The sequence below is a fragment of the Engraulis encrasicolus genome, chromosome 3 (assembly GCF_034702125.1).
Source record: "Engraulis encrasicolus isolate BLACKSEA-1 chromosome 3, IST_EnEncr_1.0, whole genome shotgun sequence".
Lineage (NCBI taxonomy): Eukaryota > Metazoa > Chordata > Actinopteri > Clupeiformes > Engraulidae > Engraulis > Engraulis encrasicolus.
The window spans coordinates 4612490-4632489 of NC_085859.1; the positions used below are offsets into that span (position 1 = coordinate 4612490).

General features: G+C 45.8%; 1 protein-coding gene across 1 annotated transcript in view; it reads right to left on the bottom strand.

Annotated features, from left to right (window-relative positions):
• Positions 1-20000, bottom strand: part of gapvd1 (GTPase activating protein and VPS9 domains 1) — a 100066-nt gene that overhangs the window by 60096 nt on the left and 19970 nt on the right. Inside the window, exons 2-7 of the mRNA XM_063194654.1 lie at positions 10489-10684; positions 8793-8883; positions 7834-8010; positions 6369-6715; positions 4773-5001; positions 3552-3638 (exon numbers count right to left, since the gene is read on the bottom strand). Coding sequence (XP_063050724.1) covers positions 3552-3638; positions 4773-5001; positions 6369-6715; positions 7834-8010; positions 8793-8883; positions 10489-10673 — 1116 coding nt within the window. The 5' untranslated portion in view covers positions 10674-10684. The remainder of the gene's footprint in view (positions 1-3551; positions 3639-4772; positions 5002-6368; positions 6716-7833; positions 8011-8792; positions 8884-10488; positions 10685-20000) is intronic.

Consider the following 20000-nt stretch of genomic DNA (forward strand, 5'->3'; position numbering starts at 1 on the left):
GGGATGTGTGTTTGGACAGTTAAATGAACACTGGCTAGCTTTTTTTGGCTAGTGATGAAAAAAGTTAATTCATTTCAAGCCATTTTGGCTGGTGATGAACTTAAGTTAGAAAAGTTAATTTGAAGCCCTGAACGGTACTATGCTCAGAATACCTCAGTCATGGAGGAGGATGGGGGAGAGCACTGGGTAAAATCACTCCCCCCCCACCCAACTAGCAGGTAGGGAATCGAACCAGCAACACTTGGGATACAATCCAGCCATGCTCCCTCACCACCTCCCCTGACTGCCCCCAAATGATGCCATTAGAAGTGAGTAGAGCAGCACTACAGGCTTCCCCAAATGATGCCATTAAAAGTAGAGGTGCACCGAAATGAAAATTTGTGGCCGAAACCGAATAATAATTAATCACTTGGCCGAATACCGAAACCGAAACCGAATATTACAATTCAGTCAAAACAGTGGGGCAGTGTCTTTTTTTTGCGTTTTCAGACGAATATTTTCTGCAGAGCTTTTCGGTGCACCTATAATTAAAAGTGAGTAGAGCAGCACTACAGGCTGTTACTTTGTCAAACTTGGACAGGCCCTCCAGAAGCTTTCTGTAAGCTGTGGGAGAAGTTTCAGGAGCACGTCCACCAATCACAACGTCCAGGAAGGAAGACACACAGCTCTGAGGTTACACACACACACACACACACACATACACACACACGTTCACACAAACGCAAATACACACACGTTTCCTAAATGCCGGATGAAGATCCCATATGAGCCCATAGAACCCCAAATGAGTCACATTTCAATCAATGTAAACAAGCACCTTCAGCGCTCCTACAGATTGTTTACCTCATCACCCATTACACATACAGTGCCTTCAAAAAGTCTACACACCTCTCCTCAAATGTCAGGTTTTTGTGATGTAAAAAAAATGACAGAAAGACAAACTTAACTATTGTTTCCATTTAAAGGTTTATGCTTGTTTCTCAATTGCATTGTACAGTTTAATAGTTTAGATGGAAGGTGGAAAAAGCTGTGAATTTATTTGTCTTTCTGTCATTTTTTTACATCACAAAAACAAACTGACATTTGAGGAGGGGTGTGTAGACTTTTTGAAGGCACTGTATAGAATAACAGGCAGTTACATGGTTGCGTGTGGACAGAGGGTTGTAACTAAACAGAGACTTGAGTAAAACATGTTTGGACAGCGTGCTCTAGTTTATAACAGGGGTAACAGGTGTAGCTACAGGTGTGATTAGAGCACGCTGTCCAAATGTGACAAGGTAATAGTTATTTAAGCTACAGCTGTGATTATTACCTTGTGACATTTGGACAGTGTGCTCTGGTTATTTAAACTACAGGTGTGTTTAGTTTATCTTGTCACATTTGGACAGCGTGCTCTAGTTAGTTAAACTACAGGTGTGTTTAGTTTACCTTGTCACATTTGGACAGCGTGCTCTAGTTATTTAAACTACAGGTGTGTTTAGTTTACCTTGTCACATTTGGACAGCGTGCTCTGGTTATTTAAACTACAGGTGTGTTTAGTTTACCTTGTCACATTTGGACAGCGTGCTCTAGTTAGTTAAACTACAGCTGTGATTACCTCGTCACATTTGGACAGCGTGCTCTAGTTATTTAAACTACAGTGTGTTTAGTTTACCTTGTCACATTTGGACAGCGTGCTCTGGTTATTTAGGTGCTGTTTCCACGTAGCAGGATATTTTTTTAGCAGGGTATTTTTTTCTCCTGCTATTTTTTTCTCCTGCACCTGGATTTTTAAATATCTGCTACGTGGAAACGGAAGGCCAAAACCAATGCAAAACCAATACAAGCAGGAGAAAAAAATATTCACATATAAAAATATCCAGCTACGTGGAAACGGCACCTTAAATTACAGGTGTGTTTAGTTTACCTTGTCACATTTGGAGAGCGTGCTCTAGTTATTTAAACTACAGGTGTGTGATTACTACCTTGTCACATTTGGACAGTGCGCTCTAGTTAAACTACAGGTGTGTTTAGTTTACCTTGTCACATTTGGACAGTGTGCTGTAGTTAAACTACAGGTGTGTTTATTACCTTTGGACAGCGTGCTCTGGTTATTTAAACTACAGGTGTGTTTACCTTATCACATTTGGACAGTGCTCTAGTTATTTAAACTACAGGTGTGTTTAGTTTACCTTGTCACATTTGGACAGGGTGCTCTAGTTAGTTAAACTACAGGTGTGTTTAGTTTACCTTGTCACATTTGGACAGCGTAATGTAGTTTATAACAGGTGTAACTACAGGTGTGTCTACAGGTGTGTGTACAGGTGTGTTTAGTTTACCTTGTCACATTTGGACAGGGTGCTCTAGTTAAACTACAGGTGTGTTTAGTTTACCTTGTCACATTTGGACAGCGTGCTCTAGTTAAACTACAGGTGTAACAGGTGTAACTAAAGGTGTGTGTACAGGTGTGTTTAGTTTACCTTGTCACATTTGGACAGGGTGCTCTAGTTAAACTACAGGTGTGTTTAGTTTACCTTGTCACATTTGGACAGCGCTCTAGTTAAACTACAGGTGTGTTTAGTTCACCTTGTCACATTTGGACAGGGTGCTCTAGTTAAACTACAGGTGTGTTTAGTTTACCTTGTCACATTTGGACAGCGTGCTCTAGTTAGTTAAACTACAGGTGTGTTTAGTTCACCTTGTCACATTTGGACAGCGTGCTCTAGTTAGTTAAACTACAGGTGTGATTATTACCTTGTGACATTTGGACAGTGTGCTCTAGTTATTTAAGCTACAGGTGTGATTATTACCTTGTCACATTTGGACAGTGTGCTCTGGTTATTTAAACTACAGGTGTGTTTAGTTTATCTTGTCACATTTGGACAGCGTGCTCTAGTTAAACAACAGGTGTGTCTACAGGTGTGTGTATTACCTTGTCACATTTGGACAGTGTGCTCTGGTTAAACTACAGGTGTGTGTATTACCTTGTCACATTTGGACAGTGTGCTCTGGTTAAACTACAGGTGTGTGTACAGGTGTGTTTAGTTTACCTTGTCACATTTGGACAGGGTGCTCTAGTTAAACTACAGGTGTGTGTACAGGTGTGTTTAGTTTACCTTGTCACATTTGGACAGGGTGCTCTAGTTAAACTACAGGTGTGTGTACAGGTGTGTTTAGTTTACCTTGTCACATTTGGACAGGGTGCTCTAGTTAAACTACAGGTTTGTCTGCAGGTGTGTTTAGTTTACCTTGTGACATTTGGACAGGGTGCTCTAGTTAAGCTACAGGTGTGTCTACTGGTGTGTTTAGTTCACCTTGTCACATTTGGACAGGGTGCTCTAGTTAAACTACAGGTGTGTCTACAGGTGTGTGTACAGGTGTGTTTAGTTTACCTTGTCACATTTGGACAGCGTGCTCTAGTTAAACTACAGGTGTGACTAGCTTATCACATTTGGACAGTGTGCTCTAGTTATTTAAACTACAGGTGTGTGTATTACCTTGTCACATTTGGACAGCGTTATGTAGTTTATAACTGTTGTAACTACAGGTGTGTGTGCAGGTGTGTGTATTACCTTGTCACATTTGGACAGGGTGCTTTTCCTGCGGGGGTCTCCATCATCTGCATCCACCATAGCCAGCTGCTGCAGGAGCTGCCCCACCTGAAACACACACAATACACACACACACACACACACACACACACACACACACACACACACACACACACACACAACACACACACACACACACACAGACGGAGACACACACACGCAGACACACGCAGACACACACACAGACAGTCAGACAGTCAGACACACACACACACACGCACACACACATGCGCACACACACACACACACACACACACACGCAGAAACAATACACACAGGTTAGGGCTTACATATTGCATGTCTTACACATCCGTTATCCAAGACAACATACTTTAGTGATTCCCATAGGCCTACTCACAGTGACATCTCGCATGAGCAACGCACCTGCATGACGATCCAGTGCATACTTCTCTAACCTGACTAGTGAGCATACCTGACTTAAGAGCTCAGCACACCTGTCTAGCGAACATAGCTTACTAATGGCCTTGGCATATGGCATAAGCATGGCATATGGTTTACAGGGGCTTGGGGCTGATTGTGGAAACCTCAATATATACCTGTCTAACGAACGTACCGGTCTGGAGCTTTCTACCTGTATGAGGTTGAGGCGTGTCACCTCGTTAACTAATTTAATTTCACAGCGTACCTGACTTTACATGGTTACCTGCATGAGGTTGAAGCGTGCGACCTCGTTGATGGGGGCGTCACTGATGATGCCGTTCAACTCTGGGCTGACCATGGCCACCTCGTTAACCAATTTAACTAACATGTGATCTCGTTTGCCAACGAGCGTACCTGTCTAACGAGGTTACCTGCATGAGGCTGAAGCGTGGACCTCGTTGATGATTCCGTACTGCTCGGGGCTAACAACAACCACCTCGGAAATTAACTTAACTAACGAGCGTACCTGACTTTACATGGTTACCTGCATGAGGTTGAAGCGTGCGACCTCGTTGATGGGGGCGTCACTGATGATGCCGTTCAACTCTGGGCTGACCATGGCCACCTCGTTAACCAATTTAACTAACGAGCATACCTGACTAACGAGCGTACCTGTCTAACGAGGTTACCTGCATGAGGCTGAAGCGTGGACCTCGTTGATGATTCCGTACTGCTCGGGGCTAACAACAACCACCTCGGAAATTAACTTAACTAACGAGCGTACCTGTGTAATGAGGTTACCTGCATGAGGTTGAAGCGTGCCACCTCGTTGATGGGGGCGTCGCTGATGATTCCGTACTGCTCGGGGCTGACCACAGCAGGGCATATGAAGCAGGCGAGCAGCAGGTCCGTTACCATGGCGCGCACCTCGCCCACCTGAAGGCCCTCCACCCGCGCCAGCGTGCGGAACATCTGGGACAGAACCCAGCGCAGAGACTGGGGGAAGCAGTACGTGTTCTTACGCAGACACCTACACACACACACACACACACACACACACACACACACACACACACACACACACACACACACACACACACACACACACACACACACACACACACACACGTCATTATTATCTGAGACAGAAAGCAGCAAAGACTCTGGAGGAAGCTATTCAATAGGGCTGGGTATTGCGTGTTCCTGTATCGATTCGATTTCGATTCTGAGGGTTTTGAATCGATTAATCACGATTCGATTCGATTCAATTCGATTCACTCCGAATCGATTCAATCCGTTCCCTTTTTGGTGCAAGGATTTCCCCCAAAAGATGCTGTTGCCTATTTTTATATAAAAATGTCAAAGGGCTGTGGCTTGACAGTGTTAACAGATTGCTAATTTGTAATAAGTAGGCCTAGGCCTAATTGACTAATACCTACTGGGTATTTTCCATAGACCTAAATGACACAAAAAGAACAAAAAGAAAAAGAGCAAAAAAAATCGATTTTGTGCCCTGTGAATCGATTATGTGAATTTTAAATGATATCGATCGATTATCGATTGAATCGATTATTTTACCCAGCCCTACTATTCAATCTATCTGAGCTTTGAAGACTTTTTAAAATTGCCGGCAGGGCTGGATTAGTGATGAAAGGTCACACTTGCCTTTAGTAGAACAATAAGGTTTCAAGAGAATTAAAACTGCAAAATTACGATCGCTTTGCAGATGCTCCACGTGACACTCAGGCTTTTGGCACCAGTTTCTGTCACTCTTCCTGAAACTGTTGTTTGGTCAAAGTGAGCTGTGTAATCCCCCTGTGGCCTCTCTATTAGGCAATTTCTGTATTACAGTAACACGTTGGGGAAGCACAACACGTAGGGAAGAACTGGCGGCCACAGTAGTTGACGAGGGCCTGTACACGTGCGTGCGTGCGTGTGTGTGTGCGCGTTCGTGTGTGTGTGTGTGTGTGTGTCCACATTACCCTATAAAGCTGTTGACCAGTGCCACTAGCTTGGCTTCGTTGGCCTCCACAGCTGCCTGTACGCGTGTGCGTGTGTGTGTGTGTGTGTGTGTCCACATTACCCTATAAAGCTGTTGACCAGTGCCACTAGTTTGGCCTCGTTGGCCTCCACGGCCGCCTGTACGCGTGTGCGTGTGCGTGTGTGTATGTGTGTGCGGGCGTGTGTGTGTGTGTGCGTGTGTGTGTCCACATTACCCTATAAAGCTGTTGACCAGTGCCACTAGTTTGGCTTCGTTGGCCTCTACGGCCGCCTGTACGGTGCACGTCGCTGCCCTTCTCCCCGAACAGCCTCTGCTGCTGCGCGGGCGTGTGTGTGTGTGTGTGTGTGTGTGTGTGTGTGTGTGTGTGTGTGTGTGTGTGTGTGTGTCCACATTACCCTATAAAGCTGTTGACCAGTGCCACTAGTTTGGCTTCGTTGGCCTCCACGGCCGCCTGTACGCGTGTGCGGTGCGCGTCGCTGCCCTTCTCCCCAAACAGCCTCTGCTGCTGCGCGGGCGTGTAGCGCTCCGTCAGCTTGGCGGCGTCCGTCTCCAGGTGGTCCTCGTCCTCCACCAGCAGCTGCATGATTGGCTCGTGCAGCGTGGCCGTCAGGAAGAGCTTGGCGGCGTACAGGCCCTCCGAGAAGAGACGGAACAGGATGCTGAACGCACACGTGCCGCGACGCAGCAGACGACGCGGATCAGGACTCTCCTTCAGCTCGAACTCTATCAGGTAACGCAGCACCTACAGATGAGAATAACATATAGACATTACACGTCAATACATTACACTGCACCATATCACACGTGCCGTGACGCAGCAGGCGACGCGGGTCAGGGCTCTCCTTTAGCTCAAACTCTATCAGGTAACGCAGCACCTGGAGGATATAGAGAACTAGATATCAATACATTATTATACAGTATTACGTCAATTTATTATATGGTGTGACGTCATCGGTCGAATGCTCCATTCATTTCAATGGGGCTCCTCAGCGTTCGCACGTCTGATATTTGAGATAACGGACGGGTTGGTCTATATCAGACCGCTGTCAATGGCAACAAGACTTTTCACTGCTAAAGCGAATGTTTCATACAGGGGGTCCGGTCTTTTGTCACTCTAATCAGCTGCTGTGATAGACAACACCTGTTGTCTAGGCTACCTGTTGCCTAGCGGTGTTCCACAACGGCACTGTTTTGTTTTGCGCAGCAACAATCTTTTGACATGAAAAATTATAATAAACTTAACATTAAATAAAGACATGTCCCCGCCATGTGCGAATCATTTAAGTATATCCATATAATAAGCGGGTTAACGTTGGCGAGTCGGTCGCTTTGTGGAATAGCAGCACTTCCGCTCCGCTCCGCGTCGGGGTCTAAAGATTCTCTCTGTCGTGCTGCTATTCCACGGTAGCAACCTTCTCGCCGAACGTTAACCCTTACATATTACACTACACCATATCACACGTGCCGTGACGCAGCAGGCGACGCGGGTCAGGGCTCTCCTTTAGCTCAAACTCTATCAGGTAACGCAGGACCTGGAGGATATAGAGAACTAGATATCAATACAGAAACAGGATGATGAACGCACAAGTTACATTATTATACAGTATCACACGTGCCGCGATGAAGAAGACGACGAGGGTCAGGACTCTCCTTTAGCTCGAACTCTATCAAACTCTACAGATCAGAATAACACATCACCACATTACACAGGTAGTGCCGGACCTAAGGAGGAGTGAAAACTGTTATGACCACTTGTGCACGTTCTTGGCTGGGCCTCTCCCACACACACACACAAACATAGGTATGCACACACACACACACACTCTCACACACCCTCTCCACACACTCTCCTGTCCTCACCTGTAGTAGGTAGCTCTCGTCCTCCTGCATGATGCCGTTGCCGTATAGTGACGTGAAGACGGTGTGTGTGACGGAGTGTGTGTGCTCCTGTCCGTGCCTCTCCCCGGCCACCAGGCATGAGGCCACCAGGCGAGGGTTCTCCCTCAGGCGCCACAGGAACTCCCCATACAGACTCTCCTGCAACACACACACACACACACACACCATCACTATACAGGCGCCACAGGAACTCCCCATACAGACTCTCCTGCAACACACGCGCGCACGCGCACACGCACACGCACACGCACACGCACACGCACACACACACACGCACGCACACGCACACGCACACACACGCACACACACTCTCCTGGAAGAAACCATGGAAATGATTTTATATTCATTTATGTTATTTATTTATCGTAACTACATTTAAATACCAGGAAGAGAAAGCTGAGATTCAGCTCTCTCTTGTTTCATACTCACCTTTTGGTCACAAACCCAAATGTCTTTGTTGGACAACATAAACAAGAATATTTGGCTTGCTGTTCCGAAACGTTTGGAGGGTACTGTATATCAGCAATATGACATTGTGTACTATGGAAAATCATTAAGTACATTAGTCACAACAACTACGGATGCAAGTTATCGATTCATTCATAAATTATTATTCAATTGACCTTATCGATCGTTTTAAGATGAATTGATGAAAGGCGTTTTTTTCCCCCAAAATCTCAATGTTTCCCAAAAAAAATAAAATAAAAAAAATGTTATGTCATGCTAAATATGAATCAATTTCTTTTTATATTCTTTAATCCAAAGGTAATTGAAATGTTCCCACACTTCACAACCCTCTTAAAATACACTTTGTCAGGCCCATTTCACCTGTGTCGTGCGCCAGTAGAGTTGCCAATTAATTGCAATTTGTTTTTTAATCGACTTCAGTTGATAAATGGTTTAATTGCCGCCATGCCTACCTGGAAGCCCAGTGTCTTGTAGCCGTCTACAAACTGGGTGTCCTCCAGCACACGCGCATGCTGGCAGCACTCAGCAGGGGACGCCTCAACACTGGGGGAGAGAGGACAGACATGATTAGAGTGTGTATGTGTGTGTGTGTGTGTGTGTGTGTGTGTGTGTGTGTGTGTGTGTGTGTGTGTGTGAGAGAGAGAGTGAGAGTGAGAGTGGTTGTGTGTGTGTGTGTGTGTGTGTGTGTGTGTGTGTGTGTGTGTGTGTGTGTGTGTGTGTGTGTGTGTGTGTGTGTACCTGGTGAATATGAATCTGTCCAGGTTGATTCTCTTCTGTTTTGCGATCCATGCCGCTCTATAGTTAGTGTGTTAGTGTGTGTGTGTGTGTGTGTGTGTGTGTGTGTGTGTGTACCTGGTGAATATGAGTCTATCCAGGTTGATCCGCTGCTGTTTGGCGATCCATGCTGCCCTGTAGTGTATGTGTGTGTGTGTGTGTGTGTGTGTGTGTGTGTGTGTGTGTGTGTGTGTGTGTGTGTGTGTGTGTGTGTGTGTGTGTGTGTGTGTGTGTGTGTGTAATACCTGGTGAAGATGAGTGCAGGGGTGATAGCGAAAAAAAAAATTCTGAGTCTGAACTTTTTCCCCTGCTCTAACGACGACGACAAGATACTGCATAGTGACGTAACATAGGCCTATTTTGACACATTATTCAAACATTTAATAGCCTGTGTATGACCATTACTCAAGCCTAATAGTAGAAGAGAACCCTGAACCTGTAACACTTTCTGAGATAAGAACAACCTAATGGCTAATTATTCTCAATGTTTTTATTTTTTGCAAACTCTGTCAAGCCTGAAATCAGGCATGGAGCCTGAATACTATCAGCCCTGTTATTATACCCAGGTTGATCCGCTGCTGTTTTGCGATCCATGCTGCTCTGTAGTGTGTGTGTGTGTGTGTGTGTGTGTGTGTGTGTGTGTGTGTGTGTGTGTGTGTGTGTGTGTGTGTACCTGGTGAATATGAGTCTGTCCAGGTTGATCCGCTGCTGTTTTGCGATCCATGCTGCTCTATTGTGTGTGTGTGTGTGTGTGTGTGTGTGTGTGTGTGTGTGTGTGTGTGTGTGTGTGTGTGTGTGTGTGTGTGTAATACCTGGTGAATATGAGTCTGTCCAGGTTGATCCGCTGCTGTTTGGCGATCCATGCTGCTCTATAGTGTGTGTGTGTGTGTGTGTGTGTGTGTGTGTGTGTGTGTGTGTAATACCTGGTGAATATGAGTCTGTCCAGGTTGATTCTCTGCTCTTTTGCGATCCATGCTGCTCTATAGTGTGTGTGTGTGTGTGTGTGTGTGTGTGTGTGTGTGTGTGTGTGTGTGTGTGTGTGTGTGTGTGTGTGTGTGTGTGTGTAATACCTGGTGAATATGAGTCTGTCCAGGTTGATCCGCTGCTGTTTTGCGATCCATGCTGCTCTGTAGTGTGTGTGTGTGTGTGTGTGTGTGTGTGTGTGTGTGTGTGTGTGTGTGTGTGTAATACCTGGTGAATATGAGTCTGTCCAGGTTGATCCGCTGCTGTTTTGCGATCCATGCTGCCCTGTAGTGTGTGTGTGTGTGTGTGTGTGTGTGTGTGTGTGTGTGTGTGTGTGTGTGTGTGTGTGTGTGTGTGTGTGTGTGTGTGTGTGTGTGTGTGTGTGTGTGTGTGTGTGTGTGTGTGTAATACCTGGTGAATATGAGTCTGTCCAGGTTGATCCGCTGCTGTTTTGCGATCCATGCTGCCCTGTAGAGCCTCTCGGCCGTCTTCAGGACGTCGTTATTCAGCCGCTGGATCAGCTGTTTCTCCGACGCCACGTAGAGACGCTCCTGCTTCAGGTGGTGCGCTAGCGTCAGGATGTCCGGCTTCACCATACTGACACTAGCTACAGAGACACACACACACACACACAGGAGAGAGAGAGAGAGAGAGAGAGAGAGAGAGAGAGAGAGAGAGAGAGAGAGAGAGAGAGAGAGAGGGTCAGTAGTGTTTCAGGTGGTGCGCTAGCGTCAGGATGTCCGGCTTCACCATCGTGACACTAGCTACAGAGAGACACACACACACACACACACACACACACACACACACACACACACACGAGAGAGAGAGAGTGGGTCAGGATGTCCGATTTCAGCATCATGACACCAGCTACACACGCAAGCAAGCACGATGCATACTATACATTTGATAAACAGTCTGGATTTTCAGGGATACACTATAATGATAATAATAATAATACTTTCGTTTTATATAGCGCCTTTCAAAACACCCAAGGACGCTTCACAGAGTGTTGTGTTGGAAAGTGTGAGTGTGTGTGAGCGGCAGTGTGTGAGCATGTGTGTGAATGCATGTAAGTGAAAGTGCTTGTGGAACTAGCAGCCATATGCCTCTAGGAAGAGATGTGTCTTAAAGAAGAAATGAAACGAATATTAATTGTTGGAATTTTACAGTTTGTGCTGCATATTGCAAAAGTTCCAAGCTTTGTGATTAAAACAAGATATTGTGTGTGTAATAATTTATCCGGGAAGTCATTTTAAAACGTGCTAAAAATGAGCAATATTTTGTCCAGTAGTGCGAATGTATTGTCTTATGCGTGACGTCATAAGGTTGACACAGTCCAACTCCGAACCCACAAAGTTATAGTAGTCAATGGCGGCGTCTATGGCTAGTAAATCAAAGCACGGTGGAAAATATTGTGTTCGTGGCAGTCCAAATGGTACAAGTTGCAAGAAGTACAAGCTTCACTGAAGGCATCTCACTGCACAAGTTTCTTTAAGTCAAAATTACTGGAACTGTTGCCGACAAGGAGAAGGCAAAACAACTGATCGTAGGAGGCATCAGCTTTTGAAGAGACCTAGATCAATGTTGTGCTCCGGGCGTTTTCCACCCCTCCTCTTGTTTACCTAATCTGGAGACCGTGGATATGGTTGGAAATAGACTCCTAGACTATTACCGCAAGCAGTGTCTACGGATAGCAGGTGTGTCGACGAATATCTCTAGCTCGAGTGCGACGACGGGTGAGTCTGGCCGACAGCCACTTAGCAGGATAGCAGCATGCTAAAGATGCTATTCCTCTCTGCCATTGTAGCACCCTAGTACTAACGCGGAGGACCCTTTTAGACTAACAAGGGTCCTCGGTCAATGTGCTGCGGGTCGAGGCTGTGTTTCGTTACGACTCCATGGCCATTGGTCGTGGAGTTATATGCAACGAAATCGCCCCTGCATCCGAGCACGAACATCTGTGTTGTGTAGTTATGACTATCCATGGCCGGCGGTCGTGCAGTTATTGTGTTATGCAACAACAGCCCCTGAGCACGAACATCTGTGTCAAAATATACCTAATAACGCGACTTCCAAATTGTCCATAATGATGGGTATAGCGCCAGTTTATTAAGATATTAAAATCATGCTATTGGGCTACCTCGTCATAAGTTTTTAAGTAGCTGATAGTGCAATTTCGCTAAGTTTCAACATGTCAAAGACAGAGCGCAGCAGCCAAAGCATCGTCCGTCCCCCCACGTTGCCATAGGCTAAACAAAAAAATAAGTTAGATGCCGCGCTGGTTGATCGGTAAGTTGTCGGCATAATAATTGAGATAACGCCATTGTTTAATAAGATTTTAAAGCTGGCTTTCAAAGTGCCACTTCGGTTTCAACCTGTCAAAGACAGCGCGGAATGTCACATCCATGATCTGAGAAACCGGCAGCTGGCACCCTAACATGCTCCCATATTTTCCAGTTTACCACAGTTCATACAGCCTACACTATTGTGTCATATGATTGATAATATCTTAATAATAATCAGCGTGTAGCCTACGTGTAGCCTAGTAGGAGCGCGGTGCTGTTTTGTGCCTGTGATCTTTCCAACCCATATGGCATATGGTGGTGCATCACAGAAAAGTCTACTAGGCTTATTTGTGAGGCTTATATTCAACGTGAGGTTTTTTTCACATAATGTTAGAGGTGTGTTCTTTCGACATGTCGATGTTTGTATCTTAATATTGGTTCCTTTATGAGATATGGGTCCTTCAAATGTTATTTCCGCAGCCAGCCATACTAGCAAAAAGAGGGTGTCAACCTTATGACGTCACAGCCCTGTAAATATTGTTGCACCAAAGGCACGGTTTTAAGTTGCCGTTTCAACAAGTTATGCCCGGAAAAAATATTTTAAGTTGGATTGATGTTTTAGAAATAGGCACAATATTTAATGTGAATAATAGATGAATATTCGTTTCATTTCTTCTTTAAGGTGTTGCTTAAACATGGCCAGCGAAGGGGCATTCTGGATGTGGTCGGGCAGATTGTTCCAAAGAATGGGAGCAGCAACATGGAAGGCTCTGTCACTGGTGGCCTTGAGCCTGGTACAAGGGACGATCAGCTGGCCCTTGGAAGAGGACCGCAGAGATCTTGAGGGGTCATAGGGGTGAAGGAGGTCTGTGAGGTAGTGGGGTGCCAGACCATGGAGGGACTTGAAGGTTAGGAGGAGGACTTTGTAGGTAATGCGTGACTTGATGGGGAGCCAGTGAAGCTGCTTGAGTATGGGGGTGATGTGCTGCCAGGGTCTAGTGCAGGGGTCAGGAACCTATGGCTCTAGAGCCACATGTGGCTCTTTTGGGAACTATATATGGCTCTTACTTATCTAGGGTTGCCAGCTAACCATCCCTTGAAATATGGAATCGTCCTGTATTTCAAGGGAGGCTAAAAAGTGTTAAAATGCAGGAAATAGGGCTGTGCAATATATCGTATTTATATCGCGATATCAATATTCATCATATATCGTGATATCAATATCAAAATTCATTTATGGTGATATTTTGTCATTTGTCATTTGCAACGCTACGGTGCAGTATGGCAGCCAAGGGATTAAAGCAAAAAGCAGGGGTGGTACATCAGAACTAGCTCTATGTCGAGAAAAATAAACGCCTCTTGAGTCTCGCGCTCTCCTCAAGTCTACATTCACGCAGACTTACTAGACATTATGCTACTAGAAAGCACTAGAAACTAGAAAGCCATTATGCATGCTACTCCACTAGGATAATAGTGGCGGGGGTTGGGAATTTCGTATATATCGCTTAAAATATCGTGATATCAATATTTGCAGAAAATATCGTGATATTGATTTTTTCCAATATCGAGCAGCCCTAGCAGGAAATTACATCTAAGAAATACAAAATTCTCCCAGACCCTTGCCATAATGAAGTTGAGAGTTGGCAACCCTATACTTACCTGTTATCAACGATAACTTCACAGTACACTCTAAAATTGTTGTGCTTACTTGAAATACATGCTATATTCAGTATTTTAAAAAATTGGTATGGCTCTCATGAAAATTTCTTTTTTTAAAAATGGCGTTTATGGCTCTCTCCATCAAAAAGGTTCCTGTCCCCTGGTCTAGTGCCTGTTATGATCCTGGCAGCAGAGTTCTGGACACTAGGGGGAGACAAAGTGTAATATTGGAAATGCAGAGAGTGATGGAGACGCATGAAGGGGGAAATGCTTCTGAGCCCCCAACGAGGATTTGCAGTCAGGCAGAGAGAAGGACGCCTCTCCCTCTGACGGTAGGGACACATGCACACGAATTTGCGAACTTTGCCATTCATTCCTATGAGAGAGGCGAAGGCAAGCGATGGCAAGCGATGGCAAGCGATGGCAAGCGAACAGGAGCGAAGCGACGCAAAAAAAAATTTATGTTTATGCAAATGAGGAGCGAATTCGCCTGCCGCGGCCCAATCAAAATCAACAACATAACTGTTCCATTCCATTTGATTCGCCGCGACGACCTGGTGATGACGGTTGGATTTCGCCTCTCTTCGCTTCGCTCGCGTCGCCTCCTATGTGTCCCTAACAGGGCTTGACACTGGCACCTGCCAACCGGCCAAATGCTGGTAAAACTTGGCTGTGGCTGGTAACAATTTCAGTGTCACTAGCCAATTCGGCAGGTAGCATATTCTATGGTATGACACATCAGAATAGCGTATATTCTTTACTTTGCCCCTTGTGTATAAATTGTATATATATTTAAGTTCAAGAAAAAGCTCAGTTGCTCAGTTTCTTTTTGTTTTATTTATTTCTATGTAGAAACCCATGCACTCATCTTCTTGCTTTAAGCACCTAATCTTCTGAGGTTAGATGTACAGCGTTATGATTTCATTTTTTTAATCAAATTTGTGGCTAGTAGAATAGCTGGATGGCTAGTGACCCAGGGAAAACACTAGCCACAGTGGCCAGCAAGCGAAAAAGTTAATGTCAACCCCTGGTCCCTACCGTGATGCAGCCGGCAGCATTGGGACCCCATACCAGGCAGGCAGGCAGTCGGAATGCTGGCCTTTCAAAACAAAGGCTGAGGCTCCCCCACGTCCCTCCTCTCTTTTCTTTTCTCCTTCCCTCTTCTTTCCATTCCCCTATACTCTTCTCTTCTCCTCTCCTCTCCTCTCCTCTCCTCTCCTCTCCTCTCCTCTCCTCTCCCCTCCCCTCCCCTCCCCTCCCCTCCCCTCCTCTCCCCGTTGGCCTTTAATAATACAATAACACTCTCCACCACTTCCCTCCTCTCCTTTCTTCTCTCCTTCCCTGTTCTCTCTTCCCTTGTCTCCTCGCTCCACTCTCCTTTCCTCTCCTCCCCTCTTCCATTTTCACCTCCGCTCCACTCTCCTTTTCTTCTCTCCTCTCCTTTTGTACCCTGCCCCTGTCCTGCTCTCTCAATAGTCATGAATGGGTCACGCTAACAAACATGCGAATCACATTTTGTCCCAACCAGACTTCTCAAACTTCAACAACAAAGCACACACACAAAAACGAAACCAACCCTTGCTGGCGTACCGTGTCATTTTGTGTGTGTGTGTGTGTGTGTGCGGACCTGGCCATATTGCTAGTTTCCGGTGGCATACAGGCCACAAAGAGCCTCTTGTGAGCTCAGGGCAGCAGAGAAGAAACAAACAACACACTGGACTCGACTGGCCTCACACACATGCACACACATGCACACACACGCACACGCACACACAACATCCATAATACGCAAGTCATACACGCCACAACATTAACTAACATCATTGAAGATGCATACCAACTACACACACACACACACACACGCACAAACACACAGGCATAAGCACACAGGCACAAATATACTGAGACTCCATCTACACAAACTGGCTTGCTTGTGCACTCACACACACAGAGATGTGCACGCTCACACAGAACAGAACAGGGAGTGGAGTGATCCACTTTCTGCAGTGGCAGTAAGGTCCCTATTTCACTTCCCCCCCAAACCATGATCTCACAATGACTGAAGAGGAGAGAGAGAGAGACAGAGAGAGAGAGAGAGAGAGAGAGAGAGAGAGTGTGTGTGACAGAGAGAGAGAGAGAGAGAGAGAGATGGTGAGAGAGATGGTGTGTGAGAGAGAGAGATGTTGAGAGAGAGAGAGAGAGAGGGAGAGAGAGAGAGAGAGAGAGAGAGAGAGAGAGTGTGAGAGAGAGAGAGAGAGAGAGACAGTGACACACAGAGAGAGAGAGAGAGAGAGAGAGAGAGAGAGAGAGAGAGAGAGAGAGAGAGATTGTGTGCTCCATAGACTAGGGTCTGCCTATGGGGGTTACATTAGTGCATTACATTACCCCTGACCCAGTGCTGAAGACTAGCTGCTAAACAGCAAAACACTAGCATGCTGCAAAATGAGTAGAGTAGAGAGAGAAGAGAAGAGAAGAGAAGAGAAGAGAAGAGAAGAGAAGAGAAGAGAAGAGAAGAGAAGAGAAGAGAAGAGAAGAGAAGAGGAGAGAAGAGAGAGAGAGAGAGAGAGAGAGAGAGAGAGAGAGAGAGAGAGAGACAGAGACAGAGAAGGGGAGAGAGAGAGTGCTTCAAAGCTAGGTGCTGTCTATTGGGGTTACATTGGTGCATTACCTCTGACCCAGAGTGGAAGGCTAAAGACTAGCTGCAACACACTACCATGCCAGCCCATTCCCCCAGCACCAAATTGCTAAGGCGCCCAGGCATGGTATGCATTGCATTGCCATTGCAGTAGCCCTATTACTAGCTAGCCGTAAACCACTAGCATGCTGCAATAAGCTTACTACTGTTGCAGGCCTCCCAGTGCTAGCAGGCTGCATTGATGAATGCAACGTTAAGACATTAGGTTTCTGACTGTTACCATTCCAGTGTTGTCGTCACGCTTGTGTAACAGGTAGCATTACACAGGTAATTACTCCTACAGTGCAGTGAAACAGGTTACAACCACACAGGTGATTATTCTCTTTTCACGCCTGCTGACTGCCTCCTCTGGACAACAGCTTTACAGCAACTGGAGTCTGGACACACACACACACACACACACACACACACACACACACACACACACACACACACACACACACACACACACACACACCTGTATACCTACACATACACACACAAACCAACACCTGTATACACACGTATACACACCTATACACACGTATACACACACACACACACCTGTATACCTACACACACACACCTGTATACCTACACACACACACACACACACACACACACACACACACACACACACACACACACACACACACACACACACACACACCTCCTCTATGGGTCGCTGCTTCCTCTAACCCAGGGGTTCCCAACCTTTCCCAACTTGGGGCCCACTTAAATTGTTCACAATGTCCAGGGGCCCACATCTGACCAAATAAACAATAAAAACTTAAATAAATCAACAGCAACACAAACAAAAATATGATTTTGATTTTTAGAAAATTATTTCAAGGCCCACTTGGAATACCTTCAGGGCCCACCAGTGGGCCCCAACCCACAGTTTGAGAATCGCTGCTCTAACCAGCAGCTTTACATCAACACCTGCAGAGACCTTTGGCTGCCTCTCACACACACATCACAAGACCACTCACATGCCACACACACACACACACACACACACACACACACGTACACACACTCACACACGTACACACACTCACACACGTACACACACTCACACACGTACACACACACACATACACACATACACACACACACGTACACACACACACACATACACACACACATGTACACACACCCACTTCACGTACACACACACACTCACGCACACACGACACACGCACACACGCACACACACACACACACACGCACACACGCGCACACACACACACTCCCGTACACACACTCCCGTACACACACACACTCCCGTACACACACTCCCGTACACACACACACACACACTCCCGTACACACACACACACACACACTCCCGTACACACACACACACACACTCACGTACACACACTACACACACACACACACACACTCACGTACATACACACACATACACTCGCACACTCACGTACGCACACACACACACACACACCACTGGAATTACTCCCATACAGCATATCCTCAAAAACAGATAGTCACACACACTCACACATAACATTTGGGTAAACCAGAACAACAGATACTACCCCATCCCAACCCATAAGCAACCCTTAAATCTATTAAATGCTAAATAATTTGCATGCAGCCAATATCTCCTCTGGCGATTGCAGTAATTTGCAGCAATTTGTGCTTAAGCTGAAGTTAAAGTTCAAGCTGCAAGTCAAGTTTGTTGGCGTGATGTTCCCACGGCATTTGGGTTATTGGGTATCGGCAGAGATTCTTTAAGTATATAGAGATATGCCAACATAATAGGTTTCTATGGGCACCTAACGTGACCAGGTTCCGGTCTGCCTAAAGGGGCGTGTCATAATGCTCCTAGCATTGAATAGAACAGTCCTTAGGTCTGCCTAGGTCTGCCTAAAGGGGATTAATAGAACCAGGAAACAATGGGCCAATGGAACCTCTCTCTCTCTACTCTCTCTGGTATCTGGGCCAAAAAATGGTATCGGTGCAACACTAGCTCAACATAGCAGAGCAGCTCTGAACACACTAGTGAACACACTTTGCTAACTTTGCTTTATGTTGGCATTCCACATTACTGTTCTGCTATCTAAGCTGTAGTCTACCAAGTAGGGATGCAAATTATCGATGAATTCATTAATCATTAGCTGATAGCCTTATTGATCGACTTACAATTAATTGATAAGCGGCGTTTCCCCCCGAAATCTCAATGTTTCTCGAAAAAAAAACTACTAAGTGAGTGTGGGAACCAGAGCAGCTCCTGTCTCCAGTGGAAGTGAAGCTGAAACCAGAACAGCAGCAGCAACACCAGCAGCAGTAGCAACAGAGGCAGCAGTAGTCTGTTCTCCATTCCTCTGGTGGAGTCCAACCTGGCCCTCATCACACCATATCATATCACCACACAACATCCCACAGACATTAACGTAACGTTTATGCCCAGCACTGCACAGACGCAGGCACGCAGGCACGCACGCACACACAAAGGATATAGGAGTTGGAAAAAGTTGAGAACTAGGTTAACAAGAGTCTCATAAGGTAGGCATTATTAACACTTAAACCCCACCTCACCCCTACATGACGCCAAAGTAGGGATGCAAACGATTAATCGATTAAAAAACATTAATCGCAATTAATCGATCGGTAAGACTATCAACTAATGATTAATGAATTCATCGATAATTTGCATCCCAACGCCAAAGGGAAACTAGAAGCAGTAAAACAGGAGTCCCCATCTAGCAGCCAAGCCCAGGCCCCAGGAGATGTGCACAGCTGCAGGCCACCGCGTAAGCACCATCACCATAGACTAGCAAGCGTCATCAAATCAGTACGGGAGCAAGAGCTAGAGGCAGTCCCACAGGTAGTGTGTGACATGACGACATCACCCCACACTGTTGAATCACTAGTTCATTTCTTCTTGCTAAAAAAGGTATAATCAGTGACTATTTAGACTATTCGACTATTGTACCTTAGTTTGAACATGGGATGTTGTCTTTGTCTTTACCGTCAACACAGACATCTTCCGATGAGATCACATTGGGTTTCTCCTCTGAGGAGGGTGTACTATGCACACTGGAAAGACACACTAAAGCAAACTAATTGTGTGACGTAACGGTGGCCACCATAGACTAGCAAGCGTCATCAAATCAGTACAGGAGCAAGTAGTCTATAATATGCGTCATCAACTCCACCCCACGCATTACACTGAGTGACAATTGTTTTTCTTCAGTGCTGAAGGCTGGATCATCAGCTCTGAAGGGCACCACACACACACACGCATGCACAAATACACAAACACACATACAAAC